Source organism: Numida meleagris, chromosome 6 (assembly GCF_002078875.1).
Source record: "Numida meleagris isolate 19003 breed g44 Domestic line chromosome 6, NumMel1.0, whole genome shotgun sequence".
Lineage (NCBI taxonomy): Eukaryota > Metazoa > Chordata > Aves > Galliformes > Numididae > Numida > Numida meleagris.
The window spans coordinates 47,080,765-47,099,717 of record NC_034414.1 but is presented as its reverse complement, the minus strand read 5'-3'; the positions used below and the strand labels follow the sequence as shown (position 1 = coordinate 47,099,717).

The following is an 18,953-nucleotide window of genomic DNA, read 5'->3' as shown; positions in this document are numbered from 1 at the left end:
TCATTGACTCTCACTCTCATCAGTCTCTTGCTATAAATCTTTTAAAATCAACACAAATTTTCAGTCACTCTTATTAACATAGCAGGCTGTCTGTAAAATATGTTTTAAAGACTGTTAAGGGTGCCCATATTTTCTTAGATGGAGACAGCAGTTCTTCACATTCTCTTCTTATGTGTTTTCTTGAATAAAACCTATCTTCAGAAATCACATAAACTCTCTCTTCCATTGCAAGTCAGCAGACCTCCCACTCTTACTGCAGAGGAGCCCTGGACCTCAATCTTTTTGACCTCTATACCAAACCCTTCATTGTGCAGTTGCAGTCTCAAGGAGAGTCTGACTCCTGCTTTGGCAGCTGTTCTCCCACTTCACTACACCCTTTGATTCATGCCATTGCATAGTGGCCCTGGATAAATGTTTTGCAAGTGGAGGTTAGCCCCTAACCCCGGTAAGACGGTGCTCTAAAATGTGCATTGCTCAGTTTTACAGTTGTCCTGGCAATGTTCTGCAAGCACCAAGAAGGCAATGCAAGCCCCATATCAACAAATCCCCATCACTAATATCACTGTGGACTTGTGAATTGTTCTCAAAAACTTGGCTGAGCCTCAGAGGTGCTTTTTTGGGACCTGCTGATGTCTGTAGCATGGGCTTAGTGTACAGGGGGCAGCTATGCTTACAACTCAGTAGACTTGGAGGCTGCTGTCTTGTTTGGAAAGAGGAGTCCTTCTGCTCCAACAGCAAGAACTCAATGGAAGCCCTGAGCTGTTGCTTACACTGAAGCGATACCATCACTCACTGTACTAGGAGACAGTAAAAGCAGCAGCTTTTACAGTGTTGAGATCAGAGATAATTTGCTATGGTGTGAGGCAGCCTGCTCTGCAATGTCTATATGAACCCAAAATTGCTGGGAGCAGTTCCACTGAGATCCCACCCTGATAAACTGATGCACCAGTACTGATTACAAGGCAGGACGGTGAGATTTTTATCAGAGCAGGGTGGCAGAAAAACAGGTTTCAAACTTATTGCTAAAGAGAAAGAGATTAGAAAAAAATCCCACGGTTGTTGGGATAGAGCAGAGGCTTCAGGAAACAACACATGGAGCAATTTCCTGACCCATTTGCCTCCCAGGCCTTTGCTTTTGAGAATGGAAACAAGGAGCTGCAGGAGGAGAGCTACACTGGGAGTTTTCACACTGTAGTCAGAGGCATAGGGCACTTCACTGCTCCTGCCAAGAATCCGGCTTCCTGTAGGGAGATTTTGAATGCTGGGTTTGGGATGTATCTAGCAGCACATGGGGCATCACCCCAGTTTTCTTCCAGTTGAGAAACTTCACAACCTAGAGCAGCAGGTTGGCCTGAGCAGTTACGGGACTGGAGAGTGGGAAGAGGTAAGGGTAGGACAGGAGACAGACTAGTTGTTTGCCATACGTATGTAGAAGGAACACAAATAGCTATAACTCACAATGTGGGCATTCATACAGCCTGGATGCTAAACATACCTGGCTGATGTTATTCACAGCACAGTCCTGAGGACGTTCTTTAAGAATAGGAATAATTTTGTCAAGTCTTTATGAATAGAGGGGTCACTTTGTCCTACTTCACTGAAAACCTGATTGTATCTGTCTGCCCTGTATCATTTGTCCTTGTTGCTTTTGTCTGTCTTAATGGGTGATATGGAACATCCTTCTTAATGCTATCTAATTATATCAGTGGTAGAGAAAGAAACAAGGGATTCTGACAGGTTAAAATTTCCATCTAGGGACTGTATGTTCATTTTATCCGTGGTAAGCACATGTATTTTATGGAATCTTTCATTCATCTGTAGGCAATTCTATTAACCTCATTTAGTATTCCACTACAACAAAACCAGACTTGATTAGTACGGCTCAATCTCACACATTCATTCCTACAGTCTACGCAACAGCTGGAACTAGACTAAGCCCAGAATGATACACAGAACTTCTTTGCACTTTACAAAGTATCATTCACTTGATTTCCTTCAGTGACAGTCGCTAGAAAGGGAAAGTACAACTTACAGTGGAGTATGTGTCCCTGCAATAGCCATCCAGGACAAAAGAACTCCTGCAAGTCTGTTACTCTGACCTGACATACATTCAGGAAGACAAAAGAAAAAAGACTTAAATAAAGAGAGCTTAGAGTTCTTGCAAGGTAATATTAACCAACTGGTTTAAACCCCTGGAAAAGAGCCTAGCTGTGTGTAGGCAGATCTTAGTGCCAAGATTTTCCTGGCAGTCTCCAAGCCTTGTGGAGAGACAGTAAATTTGTTCTGTCTGACCTTGTTTATGGTCCACTGGGGCTGTTTGCTAATAGGATAGTTTCTGTCATTTTCTGCTCTGTTTACACTGCCTTGTGGCAGAGTCTATGAAATATGTTGTCATAAGTCATGAAGCGAAGTGATTTTAGGGCTAATGCTGTCCAATGCTTTTCTACCTTTCACCGTCAGGGAAAGGAGTTGATCTAATGCCAAAAGGCATGAACAAATCAGATAATCACAGGAATATCAGCTGATTGAACAAACCCTGCTATTCAGATGCCGGAAGTACTTTGGATTTTTCTTTCTTCGTAGAACCATAAAATCACAGAATGATAGAATCATAGAATCATAGATGCATGGAAGCATAGAATAGTTTCGGTTGGAAGGGATCGTTAAAGACCATCTAGTTCCAACTTCCTGCCATAGGCCAGAGCACCTTCCAGTACATCATGTTGCTCAAGGTTCCATCCAGCCTGACCCAGAGAAGCAATTTTAGCTTAAATCCTGTTCTCCAGAGAACTCTCCCACCAGTGGGCACACCAGCCCTCTTCCTGAAGCTGCATCATCAGTTCAGCCCTTGGCTGCTGTTACTGTTTCAAGGAAATGGAAATTTAGCCAGAAGCAAGCCAATCCTATTCTAACTGTTGCAGCAGATTCAGTAAAATAAAGCAAGCAGGATTTTTTTTTCTCTTTATACTCAGAATCATTTCAGGCAGAGAATAATTAAGTCATTAAGAATCAGTTGCTTCTGATAGTTCCTGGGAAGGATGCTTTTTGACTGTGGATTTGGGGTTGGACTTGATGATCTTGAAGATCTTTTCCAACCTGAGCAACTCTATGATTCTATGATTCTGAGGACCAGGCATACTTATATGGCAGCTACAGGATATTCTGTGTCTCATGGCCCCAGTCATGTTTGTCATGAGTCTACGTGGCTTTTGGAGGTATAAAAAAAATTCATAGTGTTAATCCCTAATAAAGCATTGAAGTCTTGTCTGCAAAGCATAGAGGCACTGGAGTTTCCCAGCAGAAAAGAAGTGCAAGAAAAATATGAGCATTTTAGAATGCAAATATTTCCCTGAAAACTTAAAATATTCACTGTAGTGGGTGTAAATTCTGAAGAAGGAAAGGAGCATGAAGACCAACATGGACTATGTAACTTCGAATCTTGTGACACTTCTCCTTACAGCCCCTGTACACCTCTGCCCTTACCCACACGGGGCTGCTTTGATTAGATTTAACCTGATTGCACATATACAGTGTTGATAACATCCATTCCCTGTAAACTGTTAGTTAACAATTACTGATCTGAAAATATCCCTTGTATTTTCCTGGTTAGTTTTTACAGAGAATCTATTTTTAAATAACAAAGTAATTGTGCTTTCCTCAGACTAACAGTTTTAAAGAGAACAATATAATTCGTTCTTTTCATGTAAATGTCCTTGACTATGATTAATATCCTGGTTGCAAAAACTCAGCTCAGTGCAGATGTTTATGCAAATGACTTTGCTGTCTTTTTAGGAAAAAGAATTTCCTTAATGAAACTAGGTTTTCAGTTCAATACCACTCCTACTGATTAATTTATCACAAGTGAATTAGCCTGATTTATACAAATGAGTCTTATTTATTTCTCTTATATCTGATTGCTTTCAGTTTCTGTTCCATAAGTCACCTGGCAACAAACTACTTATGATTTATTACTTTGTAGTTGGGAAACTTCTGTTAACATCAGTATGGTGCTCACATGGATTGTCTATTGAGCACTGTGCTTTGCCTGAATTTTGCAAATGTCTTATTAAGGAAAAGTTGCTACATTATTTACTCTGTCTCATATGGGAAACATGGACCAGGTGGAAGATGGTCTGCTGAAAGAAAATGCGTGAAGGAGAAAAGCAACACTGAAAAAGGTATTTCACTAAGTTGTGATAAGAACTTCAGTTGCAGTAAGGAAGAATCTCAGAGCAAGAGAAAATACCTGTGCATGGCTATGATGAAAGATTTAATGAAAAATGGGTTTTAAAATGCACATGAGTGCAAAAGCCAGAATATTATCTAGGCCTCCTTGAGATATACTGTTCACTCATATGCAAAGAGATCCTTTAGTCATCAAAAAATCCATGCCATATTTCATACATTTGAGAAACATATATAGGAATGTACAATTTCATCTTATTTTCTGTTCCTTCTATTTTTCAGGTCTGAGTCCTACCCCTCAGGCAAATCTTATGGAAGAAATTTTAAGACATCTTGACTTCACCTGCCCTGATTGGAGATTGTCGCCTTGTGCCACTGCTGGACATTGTGGTGTGTGTAATAGCTTTGGTATACTCAGAGTTGTAGCACTGATGATTCAGTAGAGGCAACAAACAGAGGCAATATGTTCCAGTCCTCCTACCTGCTTCTAGGTTGGCAGAATAGAGAAGATGATGCTGCGATCACAACAGAAAGGCCATGTAGGTATAGTTTCAATATTAAATTGTTTTGTGGTAGTATGTTAACATGAGCCACTGATGGCAGTGGGATTTCACTAACATGCCAGAACATTAACTGCAGAGCATAAAGTCAAACACACAGTCTCTTCTTTTTCCTCTGTTGAAATAGAGGACAGATGCATTAGACTATCTCAGGAATCTGACAGAATCCTCAACATCCCAAAAGTTTACAGTGTCCAAGATTTGTTTGAGGAAATGGATATGAGCAATGGAATAGTGTCATGAACTTCATTTTATTGAATATTTTCATTCGGAGCTAGCTGCTCTGACGTCTTCTTCATTATAACTAACAGCATTAATCTATTTAATAATAACAGATGACAATATTTTGCGAAGGTTATTCCTAATGCTTTTTACTTGTCCTTGGAAACAAAAAGTTTCAGGTGTAATTCCAAAATATCCGCACAAGAAATTTGGCTGCTGCTTGTATAAGCTTATGTCTGCAACAGAAAAATAAATAATGTAAGACAGAAATTTAAATTTAAACAGTTATGAGTAGTAAGACGTCCGCAAGAAGCCAGGTTTGTAGTATGATTTTGCCAGCCTCTATTCTGCAGGTGGATCCTCCAGTACAGAGTCTCATATTCTGGAGATTATAGGAAAAGGAGCCCTGTGCCACCATCTTCTGGTAAAATCAATGAATGGACATGACAAATTTTGTCATTTTTGAAGCCAGAAAGATCAGTATCTTTCTGGATTGCTGTAGTTGTGATTTTCTTTTGATGCTTTACATGCAGAGCTGGTGAAATGCTGTACTTAAACTGACTATTGCCACTCGAGTACATCCTTGATGTTATGGCAGCTCATGTACAGATCAGCTGTATATCAGTGATAAGGAGTCACATTAAATATTTAAAATGATTAGGGGGAAAAAAAGATACAGAGCAAATCTGATAGGAGCATTGTGCCACTGTTTAAAGCTCTGGATCATCCATGCATGGGTTAGATCAGGCAGTTCTGGTCCCATAATAACAGATAAGTTAGATGAGATTTGGAAAACTTTTAGAAAAGGGTGATAAGGTTAATCAAAATTCTGGAATAGTTTTTGTTTGAGGTGAGAGGGAAAAAAAGACAAAAAGCATTTACAAAATAATTTGTAGCATAGGTTGTGTGAAAGAAGACTGGAAGTTTACCAACCTTCTAATGCAGGATCTAGGGACTCTCATATACAGCATGGAGGAGCCAGGTTCAAAGCCAATAAAAAGTGTTTCTGAACACAGCAGACAGTGTACGTAGAGTGGTACATCGCAATGTGATTCTGCAACCTCAGAGGTCTGCCAGCCCAGAACGTGATCCTCGTGCATCTCCTCCCAGGGCTCCGCTGCATAACAGATCTGGGTTGAGGGTGCTATTGAGTGAGAGTGCTCGGAGTCCAAGGAGTCTGAATGAGCGTTCTAGAGCTATCTCTTGCACTGCAAACCTCAGGCTTTTCTTGCTGAGAGAGGACATGAACTAATAGAATAGGAAATGTTGAAAAAAAACTCATACTTACCCAGGTGCAGCAGACAAATTCGCTGCTACAGGATGCAGGCAGCAACACATTGTGTCCCTCTCATATTACATAGGCACTGGCCCTAGATAAATCTGACCTGTAAGCAGGTCCCTTCTCTCTTAGAAATGTATTTCTATATAAATGTTGAGTGCTATATATCCATTACTATTTCTGTACTGAATGTAATGCAGTGGAAACTTAGGTCAACTCCATTTCTTTGGCAAGCAAATAACTTTCAGTCCAAAACTTACAATGAATAGCAGTTTAAAGATGCTTCATTTCATCATTTGCCAGTTCTGTATTTCACCGTCCATGCTTGAAAAACCTTTCCAAAGTGGTTCTGCAGGAGTCATTTTAAAGTCTCTTACGAACAATTACATTTAAAGGACTTCTGGGCTGATCTGTTCTAGATTAATTATATATGGAGGTATAGCCGGTCTGTGTTCCCAAGGCAGATTCAAGATAGTAAATCTTTCCAATCATTATTTATCAAATCAAATGTGTTTTATTTACCATGTTTTTACTCAAACTTGCTGAATTTGCTGGCTGAATATTTTCTCAAACCAATTTTATCACAGTCCTTCAATAGGTTTTTTATCAGGTAGATAGAGTAAATATGAGATTCAGGAGTGTTAGGCTTTTAGGAATTGATTTTTAAAATTCTCTTCTTCGATGGTATATCTCAGATAATTCAACAGTAACTGAACTAAAATGTATGCTTTCTGGAGAGCACATAAAAAGCTAATGATGATAAAAATGGAGAAATATCGTTATTGAAAAATAACATAAAATATCTTGATTTTTCATAAGTAATTGTAAAGGTGTTGAAAATAGTAATGATAACTAATGAAATGGAGTCACATGAGCTGTGAAAGCTGAGAAAATTTTACTGTCATTATCTCAAACACAAACAAAACAAAAAAAAATCTTGGTTTCCAGAAGTAATGGCCTCAAATCTTCATGTTTGTAGTCACCTGCTTTCTCTTAGCTATCCCCCATAACAATGCAGTTTATTGCCAAATTTCAGTCAAGCCTTCTAGAGAGGTAGGAGGTTGAATAACCATTATGCTACTATTTGAAAACTGGTGAAATCCAAGTTTGCTCCTGCTGAGGGGGTAGCAAGCAGGATTCTTGCTGCTGTAAGTTTTGCTGGCAGCAGCCAGCAGTGTGCACATGGCAGAGAGACCCAAGTGCTATTTGGGGGCAAGGTATATAAACATTTGTATTATGTCACTTACTGTGGGATGTGAAGTACTGTGTGTTGACATCGTGCTCTTAATCTGCATTAGGACAGAACAGAACAGAACAGAACAGAACAGAACAGAACAGAGGGATAAACTCTTATTTTTAATATCATTAATTTATTTGGGCCATTTTATTGGCCAAAGATTATAATAGGATAATTTGCCTAAAATAAGGTGCTGGATACGAATCCGTCACATTACTGTAAGATGAGGTAAAGACAGGCGTTTCTACTTCACCACAGCTTGATGGAAGGAATCCTACCTAAAATTTTTAGCTACCTAAAATTTAAAATTATCACCTCTAATGATACGTTCCAATCTGATGATGAAAATTATTTTTGCCAAATTTTAGCAAAACTTTCTAACTTTTAGCAAAAAATTGTTTAGAACATGGGAATTTCATCATATAAAATCTGGAAAATATGCAGTTTTTCAAGTACTCAAAGAAAAGGCTTTCGTAGTTATTGTTACATTAATGAAAGCTCATAATTAAAAATACAATTTCTTCAGGTTTTGTTTAATTCAAATCACAATGCATTAATTGTTGCCATTGGTTCAGATTTAACACAATAATGATTATCTACAGTGGAACTACTCTCATACTACTCATATGACTAGAATTAATAGCTCACATCTTATGCATTCAAGTAGCACATTTAAAAACAATTCCTTGGGCATTTGTTTCCTCAGCATCATGCTTCTTCTTGGAGAGAAGTCTGTTTCCCAACTCCCATGTTTGTGCCTGCACCATTGTCTTTATGTTCATCATTTAGGAGAACTGACCGTCAACAAGACCAATTAGTGCCATTCTAAGAAAATATGTATAAGTATGGAAAACCTTCAGATTAATATTACTGAGGAAGTGTGCTCTCTTTTTCCAGCACACTGAAATTTTATTTAGAGGGGGATTTTTTTATCTATCTCCCTCTAATATTTTGACAAGGTAGAAAAATAGATAACAAAAGGAAATAAAATGTAGAGTTCTAAAAGCGAAAAGCACCAGAAAACAGAAAAGAATAAGTTTTGTCCATCTTGGGAAATGAAGAAGGAATTATATGCATTGTCTTTTATACATCTAGTTTTTTGGCATAGTGAAGCCTGGAAAATGAAGTCCTCTCTCTGGACAGCTTAGCTACTTGCTAGGCAGCTTGGCATCACTGAAATGGTCTCTCTTAATCCCACAATGCCTATAAACCATAATAAATGTTTTTTTTTTTTGTTTGGTTTTTTTTTTTTTTTTTTTTGCTATTGCAAGCTACATAAATACTCTTCCCTACTTTATATGTTCTTAGATAGTATCAGAAGGCTGCTTGAATCAGACACAGCTTTCAGTGTCCCTAGGCTGTAAAAAATCTTTTTGGTTATTGAGTGAAGAAAATAATAAAGAGTAAGGTACAATGTAGCAAGAACTTTGATTCTCAGTAGAGACTATGGATTCCTGTATTTTTCTTTTAAAGTTAAGATGTACTACAGCAATTCATTGCAAGCGTGAAGTTCTAGTAATAGACTGAGAGACTGAGGATATAACATTTTCTATTACATACTAAATGACATTAGCAAAGTCTGTCTGTTATATACCAAGGGACATTAGTGAAGTATTGTGGTTACAAGGCCAAACTTTCGGGCTTTAGGAAATACCAAAATGAATACTGTTCAACCTTGATGTAATAAAAATGGCAAATGGAATAGACATCACATGTTTGCCATTTATTTAATAACAGGGCTGCAGAGACAGTCAGGAGACCTGGACTCTTATCTCATTTCTGGGACTGGATGTACTCTAACGGTTACTATGCTTCCATTCTGTACCAATGTCTGCCTTCTCTTTCCTCTTCCCTGCCTTCTCCAACATTTATCAAGATGTACCAGGTGTGCTTTCTCATCATGTTCCCTGCCACACGTTGAAACACAAGGAACTCGAGTGTATTTTGGGAGGTGTCACCATCATCAGGCTCATAGTCTCTGTACAGTTGTGTCCTGTAACTATTTAAGTGCTCCTTTAAGTGTTCCCAGGGTGGAACAGTCAGCTTGCCTGCTGTTGCTCCGAATAAATTAGCACTGATTCACTGGGCAGCTGGCCAGGCATCAGCATCTTTCCTGGAGTTACAGCTCATGCCTTTCACACAACAGTGCTGGCAAAGAAAGCTTTCCACCAAGCCCCTTTTTTCTTTCATACTTGGCTTCTTTTTATGCTCTTTCTCTCTGTTGGTTTTTGCTTTGTTGGTTTTTTTTATTTTATTTTATTTTATTTGTGTGTGTGTGTGTGTGTGTGTGTGTGTGTGGTTTGTTTGTGGCTTTGTTTATTTCTCTCTGCAAAGCCAGGAGGAAAACTCTTCCACACCACCACCTCACTAGTATCCAGTCACAGGCGATAGTCAACAGCAACAGGTAAGTAGCTGCACCTACTGGAAATGTCTCACCAGCGTGGTAATGCCACATTGTCTGCTCCTGTTATTCACTAAAGAATCTAGAGACTATCACTAATTCCACACAGTCTGCTCCCTTTAAGAAACACTCCCCCAGTAAACATGATGTCAAAAAGGAGCACCATAAGGCAGCAGGGCTTTACAAATACAGTGGTGGCTTACCCTGTTTGGGAAACCTGACAGAGAGATTGCAGCTCTGTCAGCAGCCTTGTATGATTGCTCTGCCAGCAGCCGTGTCTGCCAGGACCCTGAACCTCGAGGTGTGGGTGAGAGGAGCGGATTTTGTCCCAGTGTAACAGTGTAACAAGTTCGAGACCTCCTCTTGAAACTGAATGTGTGGAAGTCCATGGGGCCGGATGACATCCATCCTAGGGTTCTGAGAGAGATGGCTGATGTGGTTGCCAAGCCGCTCTCCACCATATTTGAAAAATCATGGCTGTCTGGTGAAGTCCCCGGTGACTGGAGAAAGGGAAACATTACTCCCATTTTTAAGAAAGGGAGAAAGGATGACCCGGAGAACTACAGGCCGGTGAGCCTCACTTCTGTGCCTGGGAAGATCATGGAGCAGATCCTCCTAGAAGACATGTCAAGGCACATACGTGACAAGGAGGTGATCCGAGACAGCCAGCATGGCTTCACCAAGAGTAGATCTTGCCTGACCAATCTGGTGGCCTTCTACGATGAAGTGACAGCATCAATGGATGGGAGGAGGGTGATGGATGTCATCTACCTGGACTTCTCCAAAGCCTTTGACAGGGTCCCTCATCACATCCTTCTCTCTATATTGGAGAGGTATGGATTTGAAGGATGGCCTGTTCAGTGGGTTAAGAATTGGTTGGCTGGTCGCAGCCAAAGGGTTGTGATAAATGGTTCTATGTCAGGGGGGAGGCCAGTCACGAGTGGTGTCCCCCAAGGCTCAGTCCTGGGACCGGTGCTCTTCAATGTCTTTATCAATGACATAGACGATGGAATCGAGTGCACCCTCAGCAAGTTTGCAGATGACACCAAGCAGAGCGGTGCAGTCGATACACTGGAAGGAAGGGAAGCCATCCAGAGGGACCTGGACAGGCTGGACAAGTGGGCCCATGAGAACCTAATGAGGTTCAACAAGGCCAAGTGCAGGGTGCTGCACTTGGGCCAGGGCAATCCCAGGTATTTATATAGCCTGGGGGAAGAAGTACTTGAAAGCAGCCCTGCGGAGAGGGACTTGGGGGTCCTGGTGGACGAGAAGCTGGACATGAGCCAGCAGTGTGCGCTGGCAGCCTGGAGGGCCAACTATGTTCTGGGCTGCATTAAAAGAGGCGTGGTCAGCAGGGAGAGGGAGGTGGTGGTCCCCCTCTACTCGGCTCTTGTGAGGCCCCATCTGGAGTACTGTGTCCAGGCCTGGGGCCCCCAGCACAAGAAGGATGTGGAGCTCTTGGAACGAGTGCAGAGGAGGGCGACCAAGATGATCAGAGGGCTGGAGCACCTCTCCTATGAGGAAAGGTTGAGGGAACTGGGCTTGTTTAGTTTGGAGAAGAGAAGGCTCCGGGGAGACCTCCTTGTGGCCTTCCAATACTTGAAGGGAGCATATAAACAGGAGGGGGATCGATTGTTTGTGAGGGTGGATAGCGATAGGACAAAGGGGAATGGTTTTAAGCTGAGACAGGGGAGATTTAGGTTAGATATTAAGAGGAAGTTTTTCACACAGAGGGTGGTGATGCACTGGAACAGGTTGCCCAGGGAGGTTGTGGATGCCCCGTCCCTGGAGGCATTCAAGGCCAGACTGGACGTGGCTCTGGGCAGCCTGGTCTAGTGGTTGGCGACCCTGCACTTGGCAGGGGGGTTGAGACTCGATGATCTTTGAGGTCCTTTTCAACCCAAGCCATGCTATGATTCTATGATTCTATGATTTTTTGATCTCCCCAAGAATGAGCTAAGGAGAGCGGTGGGCAGGGAGGCTGTGCTCCTATGGAGCTGTGCTGAGGTCTTCATCCCATCAGCACCATGCTCAAGCTGCAGGCAGTCTTCATGGGGATTCATTGCCCTTGGCTCCAGCCATGAGAGGCCCAGCTCTCCCAAAAGACCCACACAGCAATCATCTCACGGGAATCCACAAACACGGTAACAGATATAGTCCCTCTCATCAGAGCCCCACCATCTGGCAATATTATTTTATGCTTGGATTGGACAAACTGTCCAAAACATCTAGTGTCATTACTGATTGCTGTGCATCCTCACTGGTAATTTTTATTTGAAGTAATTAATGATTAACGGGGTGCTCTGCTTAATCTTGTTCAATGGTACTGAAAAGAACAAGGAGCAGACAAGGTGAATGCAGCAGGGTCCTCTTGTAGCACTGTAAGTACTCTTTCAGTATTTTCTTGGATCGTTTGGACACATCAGTTTGGGGGTTTATGCTGTTGCCTAGGAAGGCAGTGTTTTCACATGTAAGCAAAGTGTGCACAACAGTTTGTTACAAAAAATTTCAAAACACATCAAGAACAAGGAAGAACTGCCTACTAGCAAAGAAGATACTTTATCCAAGTAAATAAAAAATGTTTTGGAAACAGCAAAGGTCCATACAGAAATGTTGCTGCCACAGTGACCCAATATTTTATCTTTGAGGAAATAGTATCTTTTGGACTTTGTGCCTTAAACGGTATCATCTGTGTTTACATCACATTTTAGTTTAACACATATTTAATTATCTGTTTATTTGACTAAGAAAGAAAGACTAATAGAGCTTCAGTAACTGCAGTATCAAGTATAAAAACGGCTTCCATCACCTCTCTGTAGCAAAGGTCGTAAACTTCCAGTTATTTGTGATTTAAAAACAATGACAAACAAAAAAATCCCACTTCTCTATATATCTATTTTACTTGTTTTTATGATCAAAATCGCTCCTTTTGTGAGAGTACTTGGTTATGCATATAGTTCATTTGGAGGCACATTCATTCAGCGGATTGCTGTATGAGGAATGTGAAACAAAGGGGAGGAAATTTTGAGAACAGATAGATGTGCTTTGAGAGCTTGATTTTAGTTGGCTGGAGCACACAAGCATGAAGAAATTTATTTCCCTGCCATGTTTGGTGTGTTTATCTCTTTTCCAGGAAGGGGTAAAAGGAAAATGAAACCCACCTTCTGCTTGTGTTTTCTGCTGGCTGGTTTGTATTCTGTTGCCCAGTGTTATCAGCGTCCCCGCTACCACAATAAGCAGGATGATTCTAAAGGAGCACATTACCCACGTAGCAGTTCTCATAGCGAAGGAGTTTTTCCAAATAAAACCAAAACTTTTGTCAAAGTAGTTCACAGCAATGCTGATTTTGCATTTTCATTTTACAAGCTGGTCACTTCTGAAGCAACTGATCAAAATATTTTCTTTTCACCCATAAGCATCTCTGTTTCCCTTGCAATGCTGGCACTGGGTGCCAAGTCAGCAACGCTGACACAGATTCTGGAAGGGCTTGCCTTTAACCTGAAAAAGACTCAGGAGCAGGAAATACATGAAGGTTTTTGCCAGCTCCTCCACATGCTGAACCATTCAGACAGCAATCTCCACCTAAGCCTGGGCAACGCCCTATTCATAGAAGAGACGCTGAAACCAGTACAGAAGTTCTTGGATGATGTCAAAAACTTTTACGAGTCTGAAGTCCTTTCTGCTGACTTTAACAATTCCTCTGGTGCCGAGAACCGAATCAACAGTTATATTGAAGAAAAGACAAATGGGAAAATTGTTAAACTAGTAGAAAATCTTGATCCTCTCACTGCAGTGGTTCTTGTTAACTATGTCTTCTTTAAAGGTAAGAATTACTGAAGGGTGTAAAGCTCCTAACTTAGACACTTAACTGCTTATTGCAGGGAATGAAAAACAAAGGGAAACAAACTGTAATTTGAGTATTTAATTTGAGGAAAATATGTTCAGTATCTAAAAATATTTCTGATGAAATCATGTACATGAGTTGATTGCATGGATGTCTGTGTCCTTACTTGTTTGAGTAAAAGACTGGATTGTTTTTTTAGCAAATATCTTTCTTGCACTTGGTAAATTATTTAATGTGATGACAGACTAATTATGTGAAAGATGCTGTTTTCAGTATTCTTTCTCTTTAACTGTCTTCAAGCACCTAGGAAATAAAGACTGCAACCCTTAAACATCTAAGGGTGCAGTAATATGAAAAAAACATTCACTCTAACCAAAGGGAAAGAGTGGGACTAGGTCCTATTTTATTCATAATAACCATTTCTCTCTGTATTCCATTGAATTATTTTTCTTTTTTGTCATAAGCTTATTGGGAGAAACCCTTCAGTGATTTGTATACAAAAAAAGAAGATTTTTTTGTGGATCGGAAAACGTCTGTAAAAGTTGACATGATGTATCGGAAGGGTTACTACAGAAATCACTTTGATGAAGAGCTGTCCTGCTGGCTGGTTCAGATTCCTTACAATGGAAATGCTGCAGCATTATTTGTTTTACCTGATGAAGGGAAGATGAAACAGGTGGAAGATGCTCTTTTGAAAAGAACTGTGTCCAAATGGGAAAAACTCCTCAAAGATAGGTAAGAGATTTTCCTAGTGTGAGAGATCACCACATTACAGTTTAGCAGCATTTGTCTCAGGAAGACTAAACTTGAAAGGCCAAGATATTTAACTGAACTCTGTTCGCTTCTTGGTCCTTTTCTGTGCAGGACTTCCCCTTTCTTAGCCTAAAAATGACAAATACATCTGAATAGTGAACAAACAAGGCACTGATCTTTTTATCCTCAGCATCACTATGATGAAGTTAACAGGTGTTTGTTTTATATGGGCATTGTGAAACTTAAAAGGAGTAGCTATTTCTGAGTATTGAGTATTAGGGTCATGAGGGCCTGGTGGGACCTGCAGTGTTATGTGTAAAAGATGCAATTTTAATCGTTTACTATTACTGAAGCTGTATTTGTGGTGGCCCAGACCCTGTTTTATGTCCAAACAGACTTAGGACAGGCAGCTATGATCTTTTGGGATGCCTACTGCCTAGTGAGGCTCTGTTAGCAGCAGAGTTTTCATAGTTGTGTCTTCCCCGAGTCCTTGAAACCCACTGTGGATGCAGAGGTTAACATGGACTCATACTGCTCTAATCCTCTGCATTACATAGCTATACTGGTAGAAAGGTCTTTTTGAAACCTAACTGCAGACTTTTGGCATTTAGGAAAAAAAAATAGCACTGTCACTGAAGTGAAGCCATTGAGGAACATTACCTAGATGAAAATTTGTCCCTTTTGATGTTATTTCTTTCAGAAAAATACATCTACATATTCCAAAATTTTCTATTTCTGGTACCTACGATGTGAAAAAGATAGTCAGAGAAGTGGGTATAATTGATCTATTCACTGAACAAGCTGATCTGTCAGGAATTACTCAGGACCCTGGACTGATGGTTTCAAAAGTAAGTCAGCACATGGAATACAGTGATCACAGAATTTGTCTGTTCCTGGGAATCCACCACAAATATCACATGCAAAGCCTATCTCGATCTTTCTGAAGCAAAATTTAATCATAAGCATCTGCCACAAAGACAAACATACCTTTCCTAAAACTGAAGTCAAACATGCAGATAAGGCGTTACAAACACAGGGATCAAGAACAAGGAAGACATATATATCATTAGATGTTCTTTTGGATACTAAACAAAATCATCTATAGGTAGCACATTAATTTTGGTAAAATACCCTCTAATAGAGGGTAAAAACGCTATTACTTTTGCCCTTCTAGTGCTCTAAAAAATTTATTTTTTTCATCTGGATGATAAGGGTGGATTTCTGATAACACATGAAGCTGCCAAATGTAAAACTAAGTCCAGGCTAAATTACCAGGTTTCTTTATTTCCAGAACTTCTCATCAACAGTCATCTTGAGTGCTCTTTGGCGATCTGCTGCTCAAAGATTGCTCTCTGCACACACGATTGTTGGAGGCTGTCAGGGCTGATGTGGCAGCTGATCGTGTTGCAGTGGGCAGAGGAGCAACTGGGGATGACCTTCCCCAGGTAGCTGCTGCCAAATCCCACTCCAGGCAGGCCTCTCTCTGGATGTTGTTGTGCTTTACGTCCTTACAGGTGATCCACAGAGCTATGCTAAATGTTCATGAGAATGGCACTGAAGCAGCAGGAGTCACAGTGATGGAGATTACATGGAGATCTGGCGATTTTTCTCGTCCTCCTCGAGTCAGATTCAACAGGCCCTTTCTCCTGATGATTTTGGATAAATACACCCACACCATCCTATTCATTGGGAAAATTGTAAATCCACTGAAAAATAACTGATTGGCCAGAGGACAGGCACTTCTGCACATAGCTGCCTAAGTTCCTGTGATCCAGTAATAACTTTGCATACACCACTGTGTACTGGTGTCTTTCAACTGTTGTTATTATGTACCTTAACCTCTTACACGCCTTATTATGTACATTAACCCCTTAAAAGCAAAAACTAGTTTTTCTTGTCCAAAAGACACACAAAGGTATTTCTCTCCTGGTCTACAGCTGTATGTAACTTGTATTGTCAACAAAGTATGGGTCACTTTTCAGCTGTTTTGTAATAATCCCTTCCTGACATTCTCCACTGGAGTATATGAGGTGATTTGAAGCCCCTTTCATGGATGATGTAGCTTACATTCACAGTGTGTGCAGGGGAGTGAAGGAGAAGAGAAACAGGGAAAAAGAAATGGAAGGTATATGTCTCATCTGTTTAATCCACTGACCGTAGATAACTGATGCTAAATGCGAAGTCTCTTAATATTGAAGTGAATTTTCATTTTCTTTGTAGTTTCTATTTGTTTGTTTTCTTTGTCGGTTAGTTGGCTGGCTTGATTTGATTTTGTTTTGTTTTTATTAGAATGAAGTTACAGCATCTCTGACTGAGACACTGGAATACACGATGATGTAAAGGGTTGACCAGTACAGCTGGTTTAGCTGTTGTCTTCTCCTTGTGAAAGCCCTATTCATGCAGACAAGAACATTGTTTTTCATTACTGGGGTATTGCCAATGTCCTGAGATAAAATAAATGGTGGAACATTCCATATTATAGCATCAGTTTCTCTTTTATGGATTTGTTGTCACTTTTGTTTCTCATTTCTCTTACTGATGCCACTTTCATTATCATGCCTTCCAGATAGACAAGTCAGACTGTGGTAGAGAACAGGAGGGATGAAAAATTATAACTACAGAAATTTTTATCTCACAGGAAACAGCAAAGCTTTTCTAGGGGATGTTAATTTGCTTTAAACTCAGAAAGCTATAATAGACATGCATATAAAATGCAGGCAATATTTGATAAGTCACACTAAACTTCAGCAGTGATTGAATAAAAGCATATAATTACTTGAAATTTGTACCTTTTCTTTCAAAGATTCATGAGTCTAACATATTGCTAGTGTGTTGTGTTATTAAAATATACAAAACTGTTGAAAGCAGTTAAATATTTATTAGGTCTTTCACTACAGAATGTCACAAATCGGTTAAAAATACAAATAGCAACTTTGCAATCTTTAGTCTCTTAAAATGTGAAATGATGTATGATAAAAATAATGATGACTATTTCTGAAACAATATTGTCCTGATTGTTGGGGGATTTTGAATTGTCTCTGACATTAAATTACTGATATCAGTATTACTAGACTCTAGTTGTATGTAAGCCAAGTAACATTTGATGTTCACACTCAAAATGCTCATCAAAATCACATAAACTAACGACAAAACTTCCTTAGTGGCATCTGCTCTTGATCTACTCAGTATTTAGTAAAAGCTGTTGGCTAAAACACTGGGCATACGGACTCAATCTTGATATAATACAGATGAATGGATTCTACAGAATATCATTTAAAACTTCTTGACAAATCATAGGGCTAATTCAGGACAGCATGCTGAAGTCCAGCTTTGCAATGACAAATGACTATGTAAGCAAATACCATGAGACTTCATGTTTGTTCTTCACTGTGGACCCCAGATCAATACTACCTGTTTGCTAGCATGAAAAAAAAAAATCTTAATGATATAATACCAATCAGATCTCTCTTTGAGAGGCAAGTTTGATGCTTGACCTATTTGAAAGCAGATGAAGAATAATCATGATGCATGTGGGAGTATGAACCAAAGTTTGTGCTTCCATTTAGGTATGAAAAGACACTATGAGATATTCTGTGAAACTCTAATACGGGGGGACCTTTTCCTACATTATTTTCCCAAAGAAAAGCATACTGAAGAGGGATGAAAGCATACTGTATAAGAGGGATGCTTGAATAGAAATCACATATAGCTATGGTTATATAAAATAAATTATATATATTTTTTGAAGCACAAGATTCCCTCCTCAATAAAAAAAATGCAATCATGAAATATGTATAACCCATTTTTTCCCAAAAAATTAGTTCTTAAAAAAATTACTAAGTCATTTACTATGTCATATCTTTCATGAGATGATTAAGTTTCCATCAAGACCAGAGGACTGGGTACAAGGGCTATTTTTTTTTCATCCCTGCTGTTCTACTTTTTATAAACCTTCATTTAATTTCTAACTATATTTTGTTTCTGAACATTCTAAACCCTTCAATTTCCTATGCCACTGTGGTCTGTCAGCTGAAGTACCTCTCCCTTAAATTCTCTGTATGTGCAAGTTTTCATCTTTATCTTCCCTCAGCCTGTGCTTTTACATTTAACAGTCCTGGCTCTTCTTGTCCTCTCCTTTTCTGCATGTTCTTAATTTTTTTTACACCAATTCCAGCAATTATATATCTTCCTTGAACAAAGAAGACCAATTTATTCCCATAACTTCATATAATGTCTTTAATATTTGCAGCTCTTACATCGTGTCCTAGCAGTGCCTTTTTTCCTTCAAATCTATTTGATGTTTATAAGCTATTTATCCTTTTCTCAAAATCCTTACAACAATTTAAAGTGACCTCTGTCCACATGCACTGTACTTTCTTAAGATTCTGAGTTCAGCGCCTGGCTTTCTAGAAGTATTAGATCAGCTTTCAGAGAAAATATAGCCAGGATACATGTTCAGAAGAAAAGCTGAC

General features: G+C 39.7%; 1 protein-coding gene across 2 annotated transcripts; it reads left to right on the top strand.

Annotated features, from left to right (window-relative positions):
- On the top strand, nt 153–16,980 carry LOC110401125 (alpha-1-antitrypsin-like protein GS55-MS). Of its 2 annotated transcripts, XM_021401847.1 has the most exons (6): nt 153–4,178; nt 4,468–9,887; nt 13,018–13,707; nt 14,193–14,463; nt 15,182–15,329; nt 15,996–16,962. In XM_021401847.1, exons 3-6 carry the CDS (start codon nt 13,035–13,037, stop codon nt 16,200–16,202), a joined length of 1,299 nt encoding a protein of 432 aa, XP_021257522.1. In that variant the 5' UTR covers nt 153–4,178; nt 4,468–9,887; nt 13,018–13,034; the 3' UTR covers nt 16,203–16,962. The 2 variants fall into 2 exon arrangements, with proteins under 2 accessions (XP_021257522.1, XP_021257521.1); XM_021401846.1 differs by lacking the exons at nt 153–4,178; nt 4,468–9,887 and having other exon boundaries at nt 11,697–13,707; nt 15,996–16,980.

Coding starts and splice junctions, on each gene's coding strand:
- LOC110401125 (XM_021401846.1), top strand. CDS start 12,990: ATGTTTGGTGTGTTTATCTCTTTTCCAGGAAGGGGTAAAAGGAAAATG. Junction 13,708..14,192: donor TAACTATGTCTTCTTTAAAG/GTAAGAATTACT, acceptor TTTTGTCATAAG/CTTATTGGGAGAAACCCTTC. Junction 15,330..15,995: donor CTGGACTGATGGTTTCAAAA/GTAAGTCAGCAC, acceptor ACGTCCTTACAG/GTGATCCACAGAGCTATGCT.